The 23,692-nt window shown below is 42.2% G+C and overlaps 1 protein-coding gene across 1 annotated transcript; it reads right to left on the minus strand.

Annotated features, from left to right (window-relative positions):
* Nucleotides 1–190: 190 nt before the first annotated feature.
* Nucleotides 191–22,647, minus strand: LOC137605756 (pecanex-like protein 3). Its single transcript, XM_068330462.1, has 35 exons — nt 20,850–22,647; nt 19,779–19,987; nt 19,390–19,495; nt 19,136–19,175; nt 18,882–18,977; nt 17,043–18,782; nt 16,254–16,383; nt 15,789–15,958; nt 15,353–15,410; nt 14,861–15,002; nt 13,473–13,630; nt 12,914–13,067; nt 12,233–12,265; nt 11,645–11,816; nt 11,429–11,539; nt 11,225–11,316; nt 10,999–11,108; nt 10,631–10,736; nt 10,430–10,522; nt 10,188–10,338; nt 9,790–9,934; nt 9,329–9,506; nt 7,692–7,800; nt 7,278–7,407; nt 7,113–7,171; nt 6,804–7,019; nt 6,154–6,407; nt 5,757–5,987; nt 5,332–5,435; nt 5,098–5,245; nt 4,775–5,005; nt 4,400–4,674; nt 4,145–4,314; nt 3,558–3,964; nt 191–2,942 (listed from the first exon to the last, which is right to left on the minus strand). The coding sequence occupies exons 1-35, from the start codon at nt 21,000–21,002 to the stop codon at nt 2,790–2,792; spliced, it is 6,834 nt and encodes a 2,277-aa protein (XP_068186563.1). The 5' UTR covers nt 21,003–22,647; the 3' UTR covers nt 191–2,789.
* Nucleotides 22,648–23,692: the final 1,045 nt, after the last annotated feature.

Genomic DNA, 23,692 nt, shown 5'->3' on the forward strand with positions numbered 1-23,692 from the left:
CCTATGTGATGAAAAGTGAGGGTGTCAGTTCAAGTCCTAACACCACATCTAAACCGTCATCTTTAGATTTCAGTATTTTTTTCAAATACTTCACTGACCTGAATGTCTAGAGGGACACTGAAGTCTACTAAAAAAGGAAACAAACTAAAAAACAGGACAAAGAATGCGAAAAATAAAACCACTCAAGACATTTGATTTGCAAACAAAGACACAAAAAACCTTTAATTTAAATAGGAGAGAAAAAAAATCACATAAAAAACTGTACAGAACATCAACATCGACTTAAAGTTCTTAAATAAAAGACCCCTGTCCCAAAAGAACTAAAAAACAAAATGGGATGGTGTATGATACATTTTTGTGCAAAAGAATTGATTCTTCCCAAACTGCACGTTTAAAGGTGAAGAGTGCCCCTCTCAACTCAGCTCTGCCCTCTTGACGGGTAAACAAAAGGTCAAACCTCAACATAATGTCTTGAATGTAAAAGAAAATTGAATAATAATAAAATAGATTTATATTTTAAATATATATTTATATACGAAACATGCTGTACATCATTTCGGAGATTAAGAAATCCCTTTTTTTTTTTTTTTAAATCACCCAGGTCTGTCTGATCTTGTGCTTTCCTCACTCCCAGCAATGAAAATAAAAAAAACCCTCCTCCGTTGCTTTGGATAGGCGATGAAAGAGAAAAGAAGAACAGAAAACAGCACTGATGGGAAAGTCTGTTTGTCCTGAGTCATAAAAGGGTCACCGACATGTTTCAAGAGGGATGCTGACTAACTGTTTGAGAGCTGCTGAAGGTTTTTAAAAAAAGGTAATAGCAGAGGAAGGATTGTTCCTCGTTCAGATGATAGAACCTGTGGAAAAGAAAAAGAGCTGCAAAGAACACACACGCGCACACACACACACACAGAACACATATAACCTGCGGTAAAACCCTGCAGTGACGTCAGTATGATCCAAGAACTAAAAACTGCCACGATACTGTACTTTTCTTTAAATCTTTCAATTCTTTCCCTTTAGCCAAAAAGTCTTCCCAGAGAAGAATTCAAATCCTGTTTTAGACCCTGAGAACGCCAGCATCCTTTCAAGTTTCCTGCAGATTCAGGGAGCGCAGGAAAAGCGATCCTCTGAATCTGAAGTGGGTGCGGCAGGACAAAGCCGGGGAAAGATTTTAGCCCAAATTTGTCCCGACTGTCAGCTTCCTTGTTTCCGTGTTGCTTGATCTACTTCAACCCTCAGAGATTCACAACAGCAGACACAACAGAGTGCAAGAGTGGGAAAGAAACCGACTTAAAGTGACTTCTCAGGAACATTTCCAGTTATGTTAGACACTTTAAAAAAAAAAAGCCATCGGTGAGATGATACAAATGTGATGAAACCAAATAAATCGAGGGTGGGGTGTTACAGTTGACTGAAGGCAGAGTTTTCCAATTTGATACATCAGCACACCATAAAGACGAATCCCGTTAAAGATATCTGCAAGACATTATTCATCATATAAATATTCCACCTTTGCTTTTTCAGTATTGATTTGATTCTTGTTGCTCTCCAACTAAAACGCTGGATGTAACCACGGTGGGAACAGCAGTAGTAGTGGGTATACTAGCAGTAGCAGGAGGTGCAGAAGCAGTAGTATCGTAATGGGAGGTGCCACCAGGCAGGCAAAGAGAACAGAGGAGCCCACGCACGACGGCCCGGGGTTCCCTGTGGAAGTCAAGAGCTGCGTGGATCAGCCATTCAACTACCCCACCCCCCACCCCTGAAAGAAACAAAACATCATTAAAAAAAAAACAGACTCAGTGCACATTAAACACTGAGGAACTTTTGATTCAAGTAAAAAAAAAAAATCTTAAAAATAAAAAAAATGACATTCCACTCATCGAAAAACGAAAAAAGGCTTAACATTTATTGACACTCCTGGTTTTGAACGTTTGTGATGAACAAGATTCTCAGGTTGATCCTGACTCATGGGCGCCAACTTTGTCTAAAGTCATCGTCAGATTGGTAAAAGCATCCAATGTTGCCCCCCACCCCACCGGGAAAGTTGCTCCTAGATAGATTTGTTGGATGTAGATTTTCTTAGGCACCTCTTAAAGATACAGACCAGAAGACAAATGACAGTTTTGAATATGTATAACGTAGAGAGGGCAGAGAGGAAGCGGAGGCTCCTGAAACATGTCCAATATATTGAATATTGACACGTGACTGTAGGTCCAGGGAGTATGCCGAAGTTGAAAAATCAAAAGGCTTATCGTGGTGTCCTCGTCTCTTTCGTCTGTACATGCAGCAACATATTGCAAGATCTTTTTAAAAAAAAAAATGGTAATGAAAAAAACAAACCCCCAAAACAAAACATTGCTGCAAATGTCAGGTGAGAGAAAGTTAGAGGGAATCCTCTATTCTCCAGTATAGAAAAATAATCAATCCTCAAGCAAAATATCCCTTATAATTGCACTGGCCTTTCTGGCCTGTCACTGCTGGTCCAACCTAAAGGTTGTCCAGAGAGACACAGAGTGCCTTTGTCAGACAAAAAAACAGAACAAAAAAACCCCCAAACAACCACAAAACAATTTCTAACAAGAGTTCATCATCAGGCCTCGTTCATCACGGTGAAAGCTGACTTTGGAATAAACGGGTCCTCTGAACTCTCTGCATGCTATCGGATGTTGAACCCCATTGGCTTAGAAGGTGGGTGATGAGCAGACGTGATCAAACCCATCCAGTATTGCAGTGGGTGTTTAAATGTATTTGAACACGGTGGATGCAGTGAGCCTGGACGTGCAGACTCAGCGCAGGTGCTCAAGTAAAGGCAGCTCTGTGGATTCCTCTCGGGGGGTGGGGGGGTCCCCTGCCGTCAGTAGGTGTGGATCCAGCGTCTGAGTGGCTCCCAGAGGATCTTGGTTCAGACTGGGTTCCTGGAGGGGGGCAGGAGGACTGGGCTGCGAAAGAGGAGGCAGTTTCTTTAAACGACTGCAGAAGATAGTTGGATCTATTTTATTTATCCCAAACTGGGAAATTTAGAAAAGTAGCTGTGATTTAGTATTCTTATGTTATCCAAACATTAATAATAACCCCCCTCAGTGTTGTTAAAATAAATCAATCGAAAAATACATTTGCAAAATGTACAGAATGCTTCTTTCTAATGATACAACCTTCTTCAAATGACATTATTTGGCGCTACGCCTTTCAAAAACAACATTAGTGCAGTAATATCTATTTACTCTGTCACTCAGTACACTCAGTACACACAAGTACAGGAAGGTAATGTAGTATTCTAAAGTACATTCAAATTTGATATCAATCATTAAGTGCAGTCAATAAAAAGCCAAAGATCTCACTGTAAAGCTGTAAAATACAGGCCTGACTCTTTTTGGATGAGTTGATTAATGTGGTTGATAATTAATCAACTGATCAATATGCTCGTCTGACAGAATTCTCTTTGGCTGCTTGCTGATAACATCTAACCTCAGGCAAAAACGAGCGATGCGAAATATGAAAGCCGGTCAGGTTTCCAGGGTGGGATGTGAACTGAACCTGACCAGCGACCTCCTCACCTGTGTGCGTATCGTCTGCAGCGCTCCCACGTCGCCCTCCGCTGCAGCCGGTCCACTAAAGCCCTTCCTGCCCGAAAAACTCCACTTTCCGATGTGGCTCTCGTAGTGCAGCGCCCCGCCCTGGCCGAGGCCAGCCCGCTGGCCCGCTCTGTGCCCGGAATTCTCAAGTAGACTCGCCGGACAGAAGCGCTCCGGCCCCGGGACAGCAGGCGGAGCCACAGATCCGCTGAAGGAGAGCTGGGAGCTGGACAGCTGTTGGCCCAGGAGCCCCTGGATGGACGATGTGCGCTGTAGGGATGTGAGGAGTCCTGCCTCCATCCTGCCCTCTGACTGGCTGAGCAGAGCTAATGGAAGAGGTTGGGGATGATGAGGCCAGTTCTGGGTCGGACCTACAGGGTTGTCTGTACCTGAGAAGGAAGAAAAAGCCGTTTCAAAAGGGTCCTGTGGTTATCAGGAAGTTACTGAGTCTAACTTTTTTTTGAAGAAGAAGACAGAACATCTAACCCCAGTGACCATCTTTGAACTGACTCTCCCACATATAACCTCTATGTGTGTGTGTGTGTGTGGGGGTTAGTCTTGGCTCTTACCCATGGAGGGCTGAATGGTGGTGATGTGTGGCTGAGGAAGGCTGGAGGCCGGTGTGCTCTGGGTGGTGTGAACGGCTGGGTTGGTAGAAATGGAGGTGGAGCCGCCTCCACAGTCAGAATCCTCGATGTTCCCTCCGCTGTTGCAGCCCGCGCCACAACCCTTCTGCAACCTGCGGGGAGGCGTATGCTAGCGTGAAGACTACGCAAAACGTGTGTGTGTGTGTGCATTCATCACGTGACGTTCAGATCACCCACCTGTCCCAGCTGCTGATGAGCCAGGTGTAGATGTTATGCGGGCTCACGGGTCCCCCCCACACTGACCGGAGCTGACTGTGCCCGCCGGCGTACGAGGTTGTCAGTGGGGACACGTAGATGGGGTAGCCGATGGGCTGGTCGCACGAAGAGTTAATCATGTTCCTCAGAGCCTGTTTGGCATTTTGGATGCTGCCGCGCTCCGGGTTGCGATTTCGCAGGAAAACCAGCTCCTGCTGCTGCCCCGCCCACAGCCCCCGCACACACTCTCGGTTAACCTGTAGGGGGTAGAAGACATATTTTCTATTGATATCTAAAGCTAAATAACTAACTATAATAAATCGGAGATAACTAGTGGGAAACAGGACGGGCTGTGACCTTGATCACTCTGAAGCTGAGGAACCTCTTGTTAAGCATGATGATCTTGTACTCGTCGCTCCCATCGTCCATTATGTGGCGCAGCGCCAACAGCGAAGGCATGTTTGCTAGGATGGCGCTGCGCCACACGGGGTCGCCCTCGTGAGAGATCAACATCTTCTCCTCGTTGGCTGTGATGGCGTCGTACAGAACCGTCGGATCCTCGTACTCATCTGGAGACGTAAAGTGATCCTGGAAGGATATGGGTTCAGGGAGATTAAAAATTCATTCATCATCATCATATTTTTAACAACAGTTTTTTCTTCTTCTGTGAGAAATGCTACCTGATGCAATTTGAGGGACATCCGCACCCCTGGTGCCACAACGCGATTCAGCAGATCCATATCTGCAAACACCCATTCGTCCCTGGGAGACGTGATGCGAAAGTCGCCCTTGAAGAGCGCGTGGAGGCCGTAGAGAAACGGCTCCAAGCTGGCCACGAGATAAACAATGAATCAGAACTGTAGCGTTCTGCTGTGACACACAGTATGTGGGGGCGGGCGGGCTTCTAGACTTACCTTGCAGACATGCTGTGGGAGGCCGTGCCTAGAGCTCTTCTTCCAAGGATACACAACCCAAAACATAAGTTGACAAGCGGAGAATCTCTTTCACACGTCACCGGCTGCATCATAATATAGAAATTATAAACAATAATTAAATATTAGACAATTTTTGTTATGTTAAAACAACATAGTTTGACCCAGGATGAGGTTTACTCATTGACTGATGTTAAAACTTAACAATACCACTGTTATTCAAAGTGTTTTTGTTGAAACTGCTTTGTTTGATGTGATTTCGTGTGATGCTGTAACTATAATGTTGGAGGCAGGGGAGATCAGATAAGACCCAAAAATCAGAAAACGAATAGCCACTAGAGGGGAATAAAGGAAATGGACTACAACCAATGTGAGATTTTTGGCATAAATATTGTGGAGAGTCTGACCGTTTCTCGCCGGCTGTTGCAATACTGAATCCAGTCCAGGTAAACCATGCAGAAAGAGGAGAGAGTGATGCCAGAGGCCCTGTGGTCGTAGTCTTCATCGATGTTCAGGTTGAAGGTGGGGTCGCTGTCCACATAGTTCGGACCCAGACACGGCCGCAACGCCTCCTGAACCGGCTCATTAGACAGCCAGTCTTCCAGCTTAGAGGATCGACTCACGTAGTAAATGATGCTCTGTTTGTGAGAAAAAAACAAAGTTATTCAACTATCAGACTTTTCACTTCAACCCCACAAGGTACATTTTAACATTTCATATCTTTTATGTAAAAAAACATTTAGTTCAAATGTGGACATACAGAAAAATCAGGCGATGACAAACCGTTCTAACTCTTCATCTTACCTTGACATAATAAGTGATGAGGATCTTACGGAGGTCAAAAACTTGCAACATGGAGGCTGCGTTGTTATCGCTTATGCTGTAGCCTTCCAACACGTACTTTGTGGCAGCCACCTCCCAAGCCAGCCAGCGCTGCCCGAAGGCAGCATTGAATGACAGCATGTGAGGAAGGTGACCGGGTTCACAGCAGCAGCAGCCTTCATCCTCCTCCACGCCCTCGGTGATGGCCTCTACCTCCCTCTGCTGACAGTAGGTACCTGCAAACAGGCGCGGAACAGAACAGCACAAGCAATCAGCTTTTATTCATGTTTGTAAAATATCATAAACTAAATGTATGTCTTTTAAAAACAGATGAAAACTATAATTTTACTTTTAAAAATTAACAAATACAAGAATAAACATCATAAAACTTATTTCTTATCAGAAGTATGAAGGTATATTACCTAAATGGTACAAAATTGCTCAAAACAAATGAATAACATTGGACAAAAAATGCCCTACATCAATAAAAATCTAAGGATGTCTTAAGCCACTTTTTTACGTTCACACTCTTGACTAAGTAATAATGATCTCTATGAATATTATATATAATCAAATATTATTCTCTGAGCACACATGATAACCTGTCAAACTTCCTCATCCCCACTGCTGACCTCTGAACTCTAGACCTCTCAGCTGGAAGGTGACGAGGCCGTTGCCGATCTCGATGATGTGCACCAGGGCATTGAGGTAGTCTGACGCCAGGATGAAGCAGTCGCCTGTGGTGTAGTTGCCCCAGCGGCCCAGTAGCAGGTCTCCACACAAACTGTGCTGCAGAGAGCGCGTCAGGTGCTCATAGAAGATCGAGTTCAGGTTGTTGTCATCAGCACCTGGTAAAGAATCAAAAAAACATCATAAAAACATAGCAAAAATAGATGGGAGTCAGGGAGATGATAAGTAGGTGACGGAATATCACTGCATACCTGGGTTGCGGTCTAACTGAGTGGCAAGTCTGGTGTTGGAATGATCGACACGCTTGGTGCTGCAAACAGGACAAACTGGCATCAGAATTGAATTCATTCTAATTTAATCTCTGCAAGCGTAAAATGACACTTCGGAGATTTTATTTTTTTTCCAAAAATACATACTTGTAGTCACGCTCCCAGAATTTTACAGGCCTGGTGTACGAGGTGACAAACACAGCACTGCCAAGAACAGGATTGAGAGGGGTGGAGAAGAGAGCCGAAAATATGGCTTGGACAAAAAGCACAGCAGAGTCTGAAGAACACGAGTTAAAGATTTTTCATCAACAAAACACAACGGGTGGACAGACCATCATACTTGTGGATCAAAATGTGTAACAGCAGCTCTTGTAAAATTATATTTTATAATTAACTAACCCTATATTAAAACAAAGCCAATCATGTTCATGTCGAGAGCTTCAGATTTTAAGGACATATTTTGTGCTGTTGTATTAGATTGAACTGAATGCTTAAGTTGACACTATACTCTATATGTGTATATATACTATATATGTATTATTAATGTCAACTGAAGGATACGAGGCACAGCAAAGGGTTGAGCGAAGGCGTGGAAGGCTGAGCCCCAGGTGATTTGCCAGGGGGCGATGTAAGTCAACACAAAGCGCAGCTTGTACAGCAGGTCCCACATCTGAGCATTCAAAGGAGAGATAAATAAAACATGCAGCCTGCCGTATTCATACGACCACAGAGACGCTGCACTGTTGATACAGCAAACATTAAGAGGAATTTAATACCCCTTGAATATCTGCTGACCTCCAGCCTTTCACCCGTAGCGGGTCCGTTTCACATCATTATTATTTCATATTTTTCAGTTCAGTATACAGTATTTTCCGCACCATAAGGCACACCCTCACTAATTTTTAAAAATAATTTATTTCTTTTATAAGGCGCACCGGTTTATAAGGCGCACACAATAAAAAATAAAATTTATTTGATAAACTGCAGCGGCTGTAGTTGCGCAATCCGTCCACTAGATAGAGCCGCGCTGCTCAGACAGTCATGATTGCATTCATGACTTCCTGACTACCTTTGATTGGCCCCTGTTGTTATGTCAATAAGCCATTCTGAGCCTCATCAAAGAAACTTGATCACTTGATCACTTTGCCATCTTAGAAAGAAGTCAACACGCATATTAAAAAACCTGACATTAAAAACTGGTTAAATTCATTACGAGTGCAGTCAGTGCGAACAGAGCGGATTATTTCCTGATCTGAAGTTCGAAGCAGATATTTAAGCTCCGACGTTCGTCTTCATCTATTAATTAAATATTGTTTGGATCAATCGGTAGTCCAGTCGGAGGTGAGGTGCAGCTATTTGCTGCTGTGTGTCCTAAACAATTTAACTAGTTTTTAATGTCAGGTTGCTAATTTACTGGCAAATATGACGCTGTTTTACTCCTAGAACTGACTTAATGTTGGTGTCTCACCGCCGTGAATCTCACCGCACGTCGCTGCAGACAGAATACACAAGCCTGAATGCGCCCCTCTGCCACCCCCCCAGAGATATCAACTACATTTGTAAATAAATTGCAGCACACCCGTTGGCACCTTTGTCTAGCAGTGACTCTGCTCTTGAAATTTCAGAAAAGGTTGGAAGTTCATCTTTGAGGGTCTTTCATTCACCTTTATGCCAGTTTCTCCGTGTGTTTCCACAGACTAATAGAATGGACCGTCACTAGATTCCAGATGACAGCACAATGGCATTTTTATGACCAATTAAGTTTAAAGTGGGTTATTTCCGACGCCAAATAGTTAGGAAATACTGAGATCAGTCAGTCACTCAAACTTTATTAATAGAATTGTTGAAAGTTCCTTATGTTTTGCTACGTAATCACCGGTGCTCCTACCGTCTGAGAGCAGTTCAGTCAGAGCAGGGACTTCGGTGACGCCCCTTGACTACCGTTGTTAGGGGGCGTGGGCCCAAGTGCCTTGTGAGGGGGCTCCTCTGGTGGCGGAGTGCGTCATGACTGGCGGCCAGACTGCCGGCTTTTTTTCAGCGATCATGTTTTTAACCAATATTAATATGAATATTAATCCATATATACGACGCACCGGATTATAAGGCGCACTACGGGTTTGTGAGAAAATTTTAGGCTTTTAGGTGCGCCTTATAGTGCGGAAAATACGGTACTGATATGACAGGATGTACATCCTAACCTTGCTGAAGAGAATGGACATGAAGTAGTAGTCAATTAGGAAGGTCTCCGAGAAGTGTGGATAGTCGAACTGAAAGAAGAGCGTGGTGAAGCACAGCGTGACGTACTGCTGCGACGGGGCGCAGAAGGATGAACGCAGTAACTTCATGCCTGCTATTGAGATGAAGAGGGCTCGGCTGCTGGACGAGGAAGACAGGGAGGAGAAAACAGTGATGTGTTGAAATGCCAACGCGATAAAGGATGACACAAGATCCCTTCTAATATCTACAGCTTCACACCGACTGCCTCATCTATGTCTTGAAAAGAAAAAAAAACACCTGAGATATGATTCTATGCATCTTCTGTTTTTAAAAGCAACTAGCAGATATCAACCGACCATGTCCACTAATTATATTTTCAATGATTCTAACACAAACAGCTAACAGCAGATATCTGCTCAGAGAAGAATGAGGAAAGCCTTACTAGATGTCCAGGTCTTTATGGCTTTGGCCCACATTTTGTGCTTCCGTGGTGAGAGAGTTAAGCACCACAGCCGGGTAGATGAAATATTTCTCCACACACTGCAGCCACGCATACAGCTTCTCAAACCACATCAATTGAGCAGCATCTGGGGCAAAGAAAAAGTAATGTCTGAGAGATATGGTGGGGAGATTCACAGTCCAAATGCTAACTTTTCAAATAAGTTTCTCCCTAAATCTTTTGACAGCTGTGATATGAATACAGACGAATTAATAGATTAAAAAAAAAAAGATACATATCTTTAGCGATGCATGCCATCTTAGTTATCAAATAACTGCTCAAGAAGGAAGAAAGAGAAATATAAATGGATAAAACAGATAGAAGAGCAATCACACACTCACCTCGGACCTCAAACTGGCTGTACTCTCTAGACCGGAGCACTGGGTGAGCCAAGCAGAACCACGGCAGCTGCTTGCGGAGCTGAGGCAGGATATAGTGTGTAATGAAGCCAACAACTCCAGCCAGGATGTACAAGACAAAGCTGAGAGCAGGCTGGGAATAAAAAAAAAAAAAAGAAGAAGAATTAACATGAAAAAATTCTGGGACAACTCTGCGACGGATCATAAACTCTGCTCAAACTAACTCGAAGGGCGATGAAAACTGTGCTGGCACTGATGGCGAAGGTTATGACAGCCATTAGAGGACACATGACAAGGTCTGAATGCAGAATCTCCTTCTGCAGAGAGAGAGAGTAGAGGGAGAATACACAAGACTTTAAAATTACTGACGGTGAAATCAAAAGCAAAACTGCAGTCCGTGCAGGCATGAGAGCTGTAATCTTTACCACGGAGTTATGCAGCTTCTCTGGAAGTGGGTCCTTGATCTCCACAGGAGGTTCTTCTGGGGTTCGGTTCTCCAATTCAAGGAATAACTTTGACCGAACCAGTGACCTGTTGTAAATAGAAGAAAAAAAAAAAGAACCATGACTGCAACAAAAAGCTGAGGTGTAAATCTCATCAAATAGTTGCAATGTCAAACAAACACACTTAAAAAAATAGAATTAGAACTGAAGGACAAATATATTTGCCAGTGAGAGAATTAAACATGCATTAAATTTCTTGGAGGAGCTTCTTCATGTGTGCAGCCGCGTGTAATTCTAAATATTAATCCAAAAACAAGACGTTCAAAGACAGGGTGAAATGAAACACTGACCATAGGATGGTAGGATCGCTGCTTTGGCGACTAAGGTGGTAGGATAAGGCCAGCAGTAGGCCACAAAACACGGAGAAGAGCACTGGCACGTGGGCGTCCCCCCACGGTGCCTGTTGTGAGAAAACACAATCACAACCTGAAATTAGATTTTGTCCAAACTGATTCTGACTACAAACATCACACCAAAAACACTTCCAGTTTTATGTAGTCTCTCTGTTCAACTTACACTGATAGCACCGAGGCAAAATCCATAGAGCAGAGCAGCCACCAGCATGCTGCGTATGAGGCTGAACAGAGATGAGAGGGGGCTGGTAGTGGCTGGGGGGAACCAGTAGGAGGGAGGAAATAAAACAAACATTCTCTGTTTCTCAACTGACAATTTGAAGAGTTGTTAATGCATCATCAATTCCATGTCGAGACCTGCTCTTACCAGTTCCACCAAAAATGTGCATGTCGATCTGCTCCAGCAGACACATCACGAAAGTATTGACCTGAGGTAGCAACCCAAACAAGAAGATGACCGGGAAACACAAGGCTAGAACTGTGAGACAAATGAAAAGCGTTAGCATCTTTGTGGGAGTGGTGACTTGGACCGTTTACACAGATACAATATACTGTATATGGAGTGTCCTGTATGAGAACTGACCAATGAGCATATCCCTGACACAGAGCAGGAAGTCTGCAGAGAAAAAGGTGACACCGTAGAGGGAGAAGGGTTGTAGGCTGCCAGAGCGCCCCGATATGTCGAAGATCCAGATCATCACGCAGCACAAGCAGAAGTAGACTGGACGACTGTACACAATGATCCAGTTATGACCCTGTTAAAATTCCACACAAGACAAGATTCAATTAGACAATAACAACTTGAGCATGTTGTTTTATGTTGCCTTGGATAGCCCAGCCTGCACGTTTTAATTCTTAAATAATCAAACAGGAAGGTTTCAAATGACTGGGTCTTTATGAGCCTCCTGCGTGTGGTCTTGGTATTTAAAACATGCATCATGCATGGCTCAAAGCCATGACATCATGATATAGTCAATCATTAGAAAGCTCATTTTAAACTACTCTCAATAGTTCAGTTATCATCAATTTGAGCATTTTGTGTATTTCTACCTGGACACTATACAGGTCTGTCATCGGTTTTTGACTAAGACTGATTGATCAATCATCATAACGGTACAATAACATTAAAATACTAATTTTGCTTCTAAAAATAAGGTAAAACAGTACTTACGTGCATGGGAGAAGCTGCATCTGGTTGTACACTCTGAAATAGAAGAACATTTAAATCTCTTAGATTCTGCATAGTAAAAATCCTTGCAAAAAAATACCTTAAATATTATATTTAAAAGATTAACTTAACTGTTCTTTAAAGATGAACAGGCACAGATTATTTTTAATATATAACCTGAATAACTTGGATCCTACTCATTTAGAATTTAGCCTAATTACAGACAGCTCTTATGTAGTTTAATGTTATGTGTGAGAGGGGTTTACAACATCTGTCAAACCGCACAATTGAACAATTTAGCTATTGGGGATTTTTGGCATGTTGTACATTTTTGCCAGTTTTGTGATTCAGCCTGTGTTGTGTTATCCAGCAGAAGACCTGTGAACAGATCTGTCACAAACGCCAGTGACATTGATTCAATCTCAGCAGCATTTGACACATTTTGTACACCGTCGTCCTGAACGAGGATGCGCTGTCGGATTTTTCTTACTGCTGTGAAAAGCAACATACAGCAAAATACACACACCACACGGAAACATGCTTTTATAATTTTATGTTAGAATTGTTGATGCAACACTTTTGAATATTAAATATTAAATAATTACTGTCACTGTAGAAAACCAAACGGATCTACCTGTAATCAATTAGATCAAATTTTACTGAAGAAATTCAGAGGTTTGTTACCTTCAGTAAAGAATACTGGCAGCTAGCAATGACCAGGCAGAACTGGAAGACCCAGATGTCCCTGAAAAAGCCCTGGAGCAGCAGCAGAAACCCCAAGAATGCCACCAGACTCGCCAACACCACAGCAAACACGTTCTCTGCCACACGGCGGTTTCTGGGAAAAACCGAGCAAAGAAATAAATTCCTGGATAAAGTCACAGGTTATCTGATAACCCTCCATGGCAAACTAAATTATTATATGTTCTGGACATGGAGAACTACTATAACTCACTGTAAATGAGACAATGTTATGACTGGACCGGACTGAGTAGCCAAATGGTGATGAACAAGTGCTGAAAGTGTAGCGTTGGAGCAAAACGTTTTGTCCCGCATGGATTTTAAAGCTAGAGAAGATGGTTTTTACTTTCAGAAGAACAAAAAATCCACAGTATATGGATGAATTGCACTCAGAAACCTTCTTCATTACACACTCAATATTAGGGATAACAGAATAGTAAATCATTGCTGTGTTCTGGGTTAACTAGTCTTATCTCTCCTATGCTCCAACAGTCCAGCTTACCTGTCTAATAAGGCCAGTAGAGCCAATCGATCATACCGAACCCTCAGCCACTTCCCGGGCAGCACCCAGAAGCGATAGTACTGTTTGGGTTTGGCCTTCTCCTCGATCATCAAAGTGTTTTCCTGGGACTCTTGTAGAGACTCGTGATCCAGATCAAACTAAAGTTGAGGTGGGAGGTGAGCCATGAATTCAGAGACAAATGATAAAACAGTCTGACGAGGTCTGCAGTCGTATGATATTTTCACAGTATGATTGTTGTCTCAGAAAATAACTAGTGATGTGGCAAAGTTTTTCAAGGAAGTCTTTTTTTTTTTTTAAATCAAAATGACAACTACATCAGGAAAAACAGAGGAAGTCTGGCTTCCCTTGGCTTCAAGGAGGAAACACCACTGGGATTTCACTGTCATTATTATTATAAGTAGTAGTACTATAAGCGTTATTTACAATGACCAATCTTTTTTAATTGGTGCTTTACAGCAGGATCATGAAACTATTCATTATGTTGAAGCACAATTAAAAAGCCTCTTGTTTGAAAAGAAACGAGGGGAGACAAAGATTTGGGTTGTTAAACAATGGGACTAATTTCAAACAGGATTTAACTTGAGGTGCAGCTCATTGACTGGACAGACAATGCAGATAATACTGTGGGGATGAGGGAAATTACACTGATTGCACATTTTATGACAAATTGTTAGATGGAAACCCTTTATTTCTTTTAAATTTCTTTAGCTGAGCTATAAAAGGTAATCCTTTGAGGAAAGAATGCCATTAAACACAAACTATTTTTTCCACTTCCAGGCTCACTTCTGCTATTAAGCGTCTGACACAAACAAGGATCTCATGGAGATACACCTGCCTGTGTGTAGCTTAGCAATAGGTTTAGTTTCAGGACCGATTTCCACTATTTACTCCAACTAGTCGTACAAATGTCCTTCGTTAAACACTTTTCTTTGTTCTGTCTTAAATTCATGATAGGCTTGATTTTCACAAAGGAATGACGTTCGTGTGAACGGCTGGACTTGTTGAACGTGTTTTCTCCTTCAGCGATACTTTTTATCCAAAATTAGATCACATTGCATGTGGGTATCGCTCCTCTGGTTCTGTTAGGTTTGTTAGATTTCTACATAACCGATTTTACTTTATTTCCAAGGGAAGTAAACATGGCTCTCCGTACCGTTTCCTCTGCCACGCATGTCAGTATTGCAACGTTCCCACTGCATTATCTGACAGGTAATTGCTAAGGAACAACAGAGATTCTTTTTTTTGTATTTAAAATGGTATGACAAACCATTAAACGTTGTACCATAAAACCAGTAACTGCTGCAGACCTAGTCCTGTCTTATTTACATGAGTTCAACTTGCCACAAACGATAAAATACAACACTTACCTCAGGCATTTCCAGAGGCACTCTGCGCACCTGCATACCCTGCAAAACCACGGGTCTGGGTTGGAGCATGGACAGGACTGGTGCTCCATCCTGGACCTCAGTAGAGGTGAAGCTCGAAGACTGGGACTGTCTCTCCCTTTCCCTGCAAAAGTAAAATATTATGGCATTATTTTTTAAATAGCAGCTTGAGATAAAAGTGTAATACATTCCGTGACTGAGTTTGCAAGCCAAACAAATTTTTCTCATTTAAAATAACTAAAATCATTTGAGCCTGTTCCAACCATGTAAAAATGCTCCAAACCCATAAATTGAATTGAACAAAATATGGACAGAGAAACAGCTCACATCTCAAATAACTCATATGTCAAGCAGCTCAAATCTCTATGTGCTACTGTATGCATAGAGTATATATTATAAGTCAAGGTTTTCTTCACTGTAATCCTGTACGTAGTCTTAAAAGAGCAACATGGCATCAAAAACTTGCTAACTTACTGAACTGGATCCTCATATCCCCCACCAGCAGGTCCAAATGTGTAGGATCTCTTCACTCCTGTTGAAAAATAGAAGGAAAAAAAAAAGTGAAACTGATACTTTCAAGAGAGAATAATACACCCTGGGAAACTATTTCCATTCACTTCCAAGAGTTAGATGAAAAGATAGATGTCATTCACACACATCTTTTTAAGAAATGTGAAGCTGGAGGTGAAAAGCTCACTCAAGAGAAATCTCTGCAGGTTGTCTCACAACCTCATGCTGACAGTAAAATTCCAGGAAAACATTGTGCCTTGCTGAGAAAAGGACAACTTCAACTCTTACTTCATAAAAACAGTTTTGTTTTTTTTACCACTCTTTGGACAAAGGCAAAGACTGGTAAAGAGTGGCCCACAGTTTTATATTTAAGGGGCAGACATTAACATCACTGGCTCACCGCTCTCATCGTAGAAATAGTGCACGGCTCCCTCTGAAGTGTCATCGAAAGTTGAGGCCTCATGGATGCCACTGCGGGGCAGTAGGAGCGAGGAAGCAAACTGTAAGGCCGAGGGAAGTGTGCGGGTTCGGGAATGAGAGGAGGTCCGTGCCCGCTGGAGGTCCTGAAGGCTAGAAGGAAAAACACTAATTATGTGAGAACAAACTTCTTCAGCACTGCTGAAACTGGAATATTCTCAGAGTGAAGGGTTCATCTTATGTCATATTATTCATTTCTGTGAAACAAGCTGACAAAATTCCTTTTTCTGTACTGAGAATAGTAATAATTTAATTCAAGATCACCATTTCTTAAAATGACAGTGTTATAAACATGTCTGGTTTCGGCAGGGTAGGTAGAGGGGGGCAAACAAAGACAGATTTAAGACAAGGAATTGGCTATAACCCTCACTCTGCTGAGTGGACTAACCTGGGAGGGGATCCCATGGTGGATGGAGGTGGTGTAGGGTTGCTCCCAGCATTGTGTCTCCTACGGATTGCCTGGGTCCTCTTAACACTGCTGACTGCGTCGTTTTTGCCACCATCTTCTGGAACCATGGCTGGAGAAGAGGGATATCAGTTACATCTATCGCTATAGCATTACATTACTGCCAATCTGTAAAAGCTTAATTTTGATAAATTGGGGGTCATCCTGGTCTACCACAAGGACACTATTCAATCCTAACATTGGGAACATCCTTGTTTTATTATTATCTAGTAAAAGTTCAATTACCACAGAGAAATCATGTGATGCCACTGTTAAACTGACACATTTGTTGCTGGTTTCATTGTCAATAGAAAAACATAAGTAGGGAAACATTACACAAAGCCTTACAAATACAGTATATTTCTATAGACATTTTGCCCATATCACTCGTAAAAACCCAAACATTTAAACTCAGAATCACAACTTAATAAAGCAGGCTAGACTCAAACATATCATGTTTTCTTATTTAGTTTCTTGATGATATTCTGTTTATCTTATAGACTTACAATGTGCAGTGCAGTTCTTAAAGTGAACAACTGAAAAATTGACTATGACCGAAGAGCCTGTTAGATATATAGAAATGTTTTCTTTGTTAACTAACAAACAAAACCTAATTAAATTTTGTCTTAATATACCTGAGTGATTACCAATGCTGTAGCTGCATCCAGAGTTCTACTGCTATCTGCGCCAAAAACTAAAAGGTAATTTTTTACAAAGGCCCATACTGCTCACCTCCTCCAACAGCTCCTTCTTCGACCAGCTCTTCTGACCTCCAGCCCATCTGGTTACCAGTCCAAGAACCACCGAGAGAATCCAGCCGATGGTGATGCGTTCTAGTTAAACTATCCGTTTGTATGGTGTGGGCTTCCAGATCAGACTTGGAAATGGTGAGAGTGCGAGGTGCAGGTGTAGAGGTGGAGGGCATCGTAAGCAGAGTGGAGGGCAGAACCGCCGCGCTGCTCTGGCCTCCACCCGGCCCGTCCATACTTAGTACCCGCGCATGAGTCTTAGCACTAGCTGTACTAGAGGAGCGTTGAGCAGCACGAGAATTTGGGGGGCCAGCAGGTTCAGGTAAATCTCCTTCCCTTGGAGCGGGCAGTTGAGCAACAGGGGGCAGTGGGGATGTAATGCCAGTGTTTGCAAGATCTGGGGAGTAGCAAGAGGTAGAGGAGCTTGAGTCATCGTCATCGTCATCATCATCTGAACTGTATCGGCGCTGAGAGCCTAGACTGGAACCAGCACTCATGTCACTGCCATCGTCATCGTCGCTAGAATCCTCAAATAAACTCTCGCTGTAGGCTTTCGTGCCCAGTCGGTTTCGCACTGGGATGTAATCTCTGTGTTGTCTATGATTGTGGTGACGCCGGTAAGAGCCACAGTCGAAACTACTGCTTCCTGCTCCAGCTCGCCTTCGTGGAACTTTCCTTCTCCCCGGCCTGTGCCCAACACTACTGCCACTGGCCCGCAGCAGCTTTAAGTCTTTAGGGCGAACAACCTGCTGAGCTTGCAGAGAAGACTGGTCAGGCAGTAAAAAGGGGGCAGAGGATATGGGCAACGCTGGTTCAGAGCACACCAGACCCAGGGCCAGCCCTGAGGGTACTGAATTGGCTGGTCGAGGTGGGGGTAGAGGAGGAACTGCAACTTTTCTGTCTAAATCACAAAACTCTGAGTTCCCACTGCTTGAAGGGGAAGAGTTCTGGAGAGGAGTGGGCTGTGCAATATCAGGGAGAACAGGGGGCAGATCCTCTCCTTCAACAAGTGTCCTGTCTAGCCCTTGGCTGATGGAGAATTCTTTGGAAGGGGAGCGCAGTAGCACGCTATCTGACAGGTTGTCAGTATCGCTGCCATCCAGTGCTGCTGGATCTTCTGTCGGCCCAGGATAGTTGGAGGCCACTGGTGGTACTGATGCTTGTTCATCTGCTGGCCGTGACTGGCTGAATGAAGGACTTTCCAGCTGGGTGGAATCAGTTTTTTCACTGCGGTAACTGCTAACCGTACTCAGTGTCTCACGGTCCGTGGTGGCTCCACCTGCACTGAAACAGCTGTCCGTGGATCCAGCAGCTAAAGCTACCCCACTGCGGCTGCCTGGGTGTTCAGTTCCAGGTGCAAACGCAACAGGGTCAAGGCCCAGACCTAGGAGATTTTCACTCAGCTCCTCACTTAAACTGCTCTTTATAAGAGGGCTAAGGGGAGTATCCCCAAGACTGCCAGATTCACCAGAGGGGCATAGTGGAGAATAGGTCCCCAACCCATTGTCTTCTGGACTTTGTTGAGATATATGCTCTTCCAACTCCTCCACTTCCCGCAACTGTTCTTTTTCAGCTCCATCTTCTTGACTGGAAGGTGAAGGGGGGATAGACAAGCAGGGTCCAGGTTCTCCGAATCCAGATGATGCGGCAGACATTCCCAAAAGACCAGGGAAATCCCCTCCCAGAGCGGCAGCAAAGCAGGACTGGACCACAGTGGGAGCCCCTGTAACAACATGCAACTGACTGAATATCTTCCAATAAATCTGTAGATACTGGTCTTCAAATAAGCAGAAGTAGAAGGTTTTTAAAGACGGTTTCTTACTGATGGTGTCCTGTGAACTTTGACGCAGCATCTCACGTTGAGCTGACGTGACAATCATATTACTACTTCCTTGTTCCCTCATTCGCTCTTTGATATCTGAGGTAACAGGAAAGAACTAATTAAAGAGAGCAACCGCAGATGTCAAGGGAATACTAAACTCAATGTTGTTCAAACAAAAAAAAACTCAACAACCACAGCGACAGGCAATTCTAGTGTGCAATACAAAAAATGAAGAAGGAGCAAAAGATACTTACCTTTAGTGCCCCCAGTATCTTCCAGCTGTGGCAAGAACTCCTGAAGAATAATGAGAAATACAAATAAATAACTTCACAGTTCGTATTTATAAACCGTTTACCTGTTTCAATATATAATAAAGTGTAAAGACCAGGATAACATTGGTATCCTATGAAACAGCTGCTAGGTGTAGGGAAACAGTTTAAGAAAAGTAAAGTGAAATGTTGGAACAAGAAGAATGGATGGGGGCCACTAGAAAATATAATAATCTCACCGACACCTGGTTCAATCCAAACAGGGAGTGCTGGGAGCTGCAGCGTACCGGGGGTGTTGAGTTGACCTTTCGAAACACAGTCATCTCTACACCTCCATGACTATCCCTAGAAGCAAGTGACAAACACACACACAAACATGTGCACACACACATACGCACAAATAATTTAATTTGAAAAGCCTTTATAGACATAAAACAAATATTTACACATTTATTTGACCATAAATGTGGTTTCTGCATTTATTTTATGAACTGCAGAAAACATTTAAATACAACATTTTCATATCAGCTTAAAGCAAAGCATTTGTATTTTTCATATTATTACTGATCATATCTTTTGTATTTCTTAATATTCAGGTAAACTGAAATATTTAATAAAAAAATCTTACCTGTGCTGACTTCCATCATGGGCACCTGAACCTTCATCTCCCTCTTCTGTCCTCAGGGCTTCAGCTGTGAGTGAGGCCTGCTTCTTCTCTACAATCTCTCCCAGGTCAAACATGGCATGAAGCCGGTAGTTCACCACTTTAATGGCAGTGAAAAACACGGCCACCACAGCAGAGTACACGCCTGCTATCACCAAGCTGGGAGGAACAGCCTGTGACGAAATGTAAAAAAAAGGATTGGGTATTAAGTATTGGAAATTAATTGATAAGAACTGGAAAAGTACAAATCTCCCCTAAGAAGATACATGTATTTATCACCATCACACTATTGCTCACTTCAAGAGGAAACAGATACACAGCTTTACAAACAAATTCTTGCCAAGGTTGATAAAAAAGTGGCATTCACTGCATTTAGACTCTCGAACACTTGACCGTGCTTTAAAGGTGAAGAATTAATTAAAATAAGATCGAAATCACAAGGTGGCAAAGTGCAACAGCTAAATTGCAAGACTGGTAATCTTTTTTTTTAAATGAGGTAAAATGTGTTACAACATGTCATTGAAAAATGGAGTATCAAGGTGTTAAAGAGACACAAATCATGGTCTCCACATGGAGGAAAATGATTATTTGGTAGACTCCTGCAGGAATCTTGTCATAATCATGATCTTATTCTCTGAAAAGAAAAAAGAAAATTACCAGTCCCACTATATCCAAGACTCATTCCCAATAGAAGCCCCAAAATAAGTAATCATTTTTTGCATATTTTTCAGTGTTATCATTTGCCATTAATACGTCAGTTACCGGTATTTTCCTGATTTTTAACATGATTTAAAAACATCATTTTCATGGGATATCACCATTGGGCCATCCAATAAATCCATCCAAGTATAAGTAGAGTCTCCTCCCACTAATCTGCCAACCATGCATTCAGTAAATCCCTTGTGCAGCTATCTTACCTCGTAATAAAGACAACTGTTCTAGAAAAAATGTTAGTGAACATTTAGGTCTGAATTTAGTATATCCTGTATTTAGACTGATAAATTGGCGGTTATCCCACTGTCAAAATATGCTTACCATGTACAGCAGAAACGGGAAGGCCAGGAGAAATATCCATAGGTAGAGGTGAAAGCAGTTTGAAAACGTGCTCTGGTGGGGGTCCACATACCAGCCTCCTGTAAGTGAAGCCCACACACCCTGCCGCAGTATCTGAAGAGCTTGAGAACCCATCTCCACCGTCGTTCAACTTAAAGCTGAAATGCTTCCCCCAAAGCTGTAGCTCAAAAAAACTGTGCAGCAGTTCGAGCCACAGTATCTTGTGTCTATGATGGCACTTCCATTGTGGATGGCAGGTTAACCAAGACTGTTTCATCAAGGAAAGAGTTCTGTGTCTTGGATATGTATACTTCAGATGAGGTCAGGAGTCCTTGCATATTCTTTTGCCAGTGCTTGATCTCTCCCTGGACTTCTGTTGCCACACTCCAGCCTAAACCTTGTTTAGCAGAGAGTAGCTTTTTGCCTCATTAATAACACACTGAACATATGAAAACATTAATCTGTAAGAAGACCAAGACTGGTTTATTTCCTTAATTTAAGCTACATCTTTAACTTCAGAGGGGGGAAATTAATTCTGGCCATTTACACCATAAAATCATACTAAAAATTACAATATAACAAATGTAGCAAAAATCCACGTGCACAAATCAGTTGTGGGAACAAACAACATAAAAGTTTGTTTTACTGTTACATCCTTATATTATATATAATCATTGTGGAACATTAGAAATTCCTGTTAATTCCATTTGATCTTGACACAAGTTAGCGAAAGATCACATACAAGACTTAATTTCTGTTGAACCAAACATTACGAATATACCGAATTTAGACATCAGATTACAGTAAGAATCGCTTGTCTACCTACAAAGCAGCAGTTAATGAGTATTCTTGAAAGGAATATTCAGTGGTTCACTGAACACAATGACGAAAATGAAAGTAACATGTCAGCAGATGTCTATCAAACAATGCAAACCATTAAGAAAGCTACATGTCTTGTTTTCCAGACAGGGTTACAGATCTTATAATTCTCATTTTCCGTGTCCAGGCTAATGCTTTGTCAGCTAGAGTAAGTTTACTGATTGACATGAGCAAGCTAACAAATAGATTTAGCTTCACGTTAGCTTACGAATATCACTATGGGTTTACAATCGAGATGACTCAACTTCTTCAACCACCATCGCCTTCAATGGCCTCGACAAATGTAAAAACATTACTGATAGCAGCAGTACTCTAATGCAAGAAGGCTGACAAACGTTTATCATCATGAGATTGCTTGACGCTAGTTACCGGCTAATGCAAGGCCGCATATATCAGCAATTCACCCTGGGTAATGTCCCTATCATAAACTGGGCAAATCAACAAGAAGTTAGCTTAACCGATGGTCGCTATGTGAATATTTTTTGTTCGTCGTTAGCTAATGTTAACTTAGTGTTGGTCCACAGATTTGACAATTGTTCTCACAGTAAACTATTCTCCACACTTGTATCCCACCATAGCTTACAATTAGCATTAGCTGACCAGCTTGCCTCATATCTTCCTTCCGCATCCAATCCTTGCAAAATCTGAGAGCTTTCCTTCCCAGGATGCTAACAAGCAAGGCAATGACCAGTGTCCAAAAACTGTAGCTCCACTTTTTTCACGTAGCTAACTTGTCGTTTTTCTCGGAAAGTCCCTCATCGTCTTTGGCATTGAACGCAGACAGACATGTAAATGAAAAGGTGGTTCTCTTCCGAAACGCACAGCAGCTTTTTATATGCATAAAAGCTACCTATCTTTAATGTTTCAGCAAGCTTGCTAACTGGGTAGCCAGCTAGCTAACAAGTAGTTGACAAGCGCACGGACTCACGCACGCGCAGACAGCGATCAGGAAAGAGAGAGAGAGAGAGAGAGAGAGAGAGAGAGAGAGAGAGAGAGAGAGAGAGAGAGAGATTCCCATGTCGCTGATTGGTTGTATGTACTGACATCACTGGGAAGGCATTAATCTCTATTATTTAGAATAAATAAATAAATACATTTTAAAAATAAAATAAAAATAAATACATTAAAAAAAAAAAAAATATATATATATATATATATATATATATATATATATATATATATGTACACACACGCACACAAGCAGGCAAAGATCAAGTGGAAAAGAGATTTTAGAGAAGTGATAGTTCTGTTAGCTGACTACATGAACAGAATTTTGTGTAGTTACTTAAATACCGTTTTGTTTTCACCTGAACTGGTTTGCACTTCACTGGTGTGCCTTGTTAAGGTTCATTTGTGGATTTTCTTGCCTTCTTGATGGGGTTTGGAGTATCAGTTGTGTTGTGCAGAAGTCAAGTTGGTTACACATTTGACAGCCCAGCTGTTTCAATCCATATCATGAAAGGACCAATCAGCTACGTAAATAAAACGACAGAGCATCATTACTTTAAGAACAGTCAATGTGGATTATTTCAAATCTTTGAATGTATCCCCAAGTGCAGTTGCAAAAATTATGAAGCTGTACAATGAAGTTATCAGACCATGAAGGATAGTGATGGAGTGCTGCATCAGATGACTTGGCCTCCACAGTCACCTGACCTAAACCCACTGGAGACAGTTTGGGATGAGATGGAGCACAGAGTAAATTTAAAAAGGCTTCCAGACTGTTGGAAACCATTTAAGGTGATGACCTCATGAAGGTCAAGAGAATGTCAAGAGTATACAGAGCAGTCATAAAAGCTAAGGGTGGATATTCAAAAGAATGTAAAATATAGAACATATTTTTAGTTACGTCACATTTTTGTTTACTACATAATCCCATATATGTTCATTCATAGTCGTGATGCCTTTCTAGGAGAATCTACGAGGTAAATAGTCATGAAAATAAA

The sequence above is a fragment of the Antennarius striatus genome, chromosome 13 (assembly GCF_040054535.1).
Source record: "Antennarius striatus isolate MH-2024 chromosome 13, ASM4005453v1, whole genome shotgun sequence".
NCBI lineage: Eukaryota > Metazoa > Chordata > Actinopteri > Lophiiformes > Antennariidae > Antennarius > Antennarius striatus.

What these genes read in the sequence shown, in the direction of transcription:
- LOC137605756 (XM_068330462.1), bottom strand. Translation starts at nt 21,002, where the DNA reads ATGGGTTCTCAAGCTCTTCAGATACTGCGGCAGGGTGTGTGGGCTTCA. An exon ending in AGATACTGGGGGCACTAAAG is followed by an intron (nt 18,978 to 19,135) that starts GTAAGTATCTTT and finishes CTGTTACCTCAG; the next exon opens with ATATCAAAGAGCGAATGAGG. An exon ending in TGTCCATTCTCTTCAGCAAG is followed by an intron (nt 7,801 to 9,328) that starts GTTAGGATGTAC and finishes TTGAATGCTCAG; the next exon opens with ATGTGGGACCTGCTGTACAA.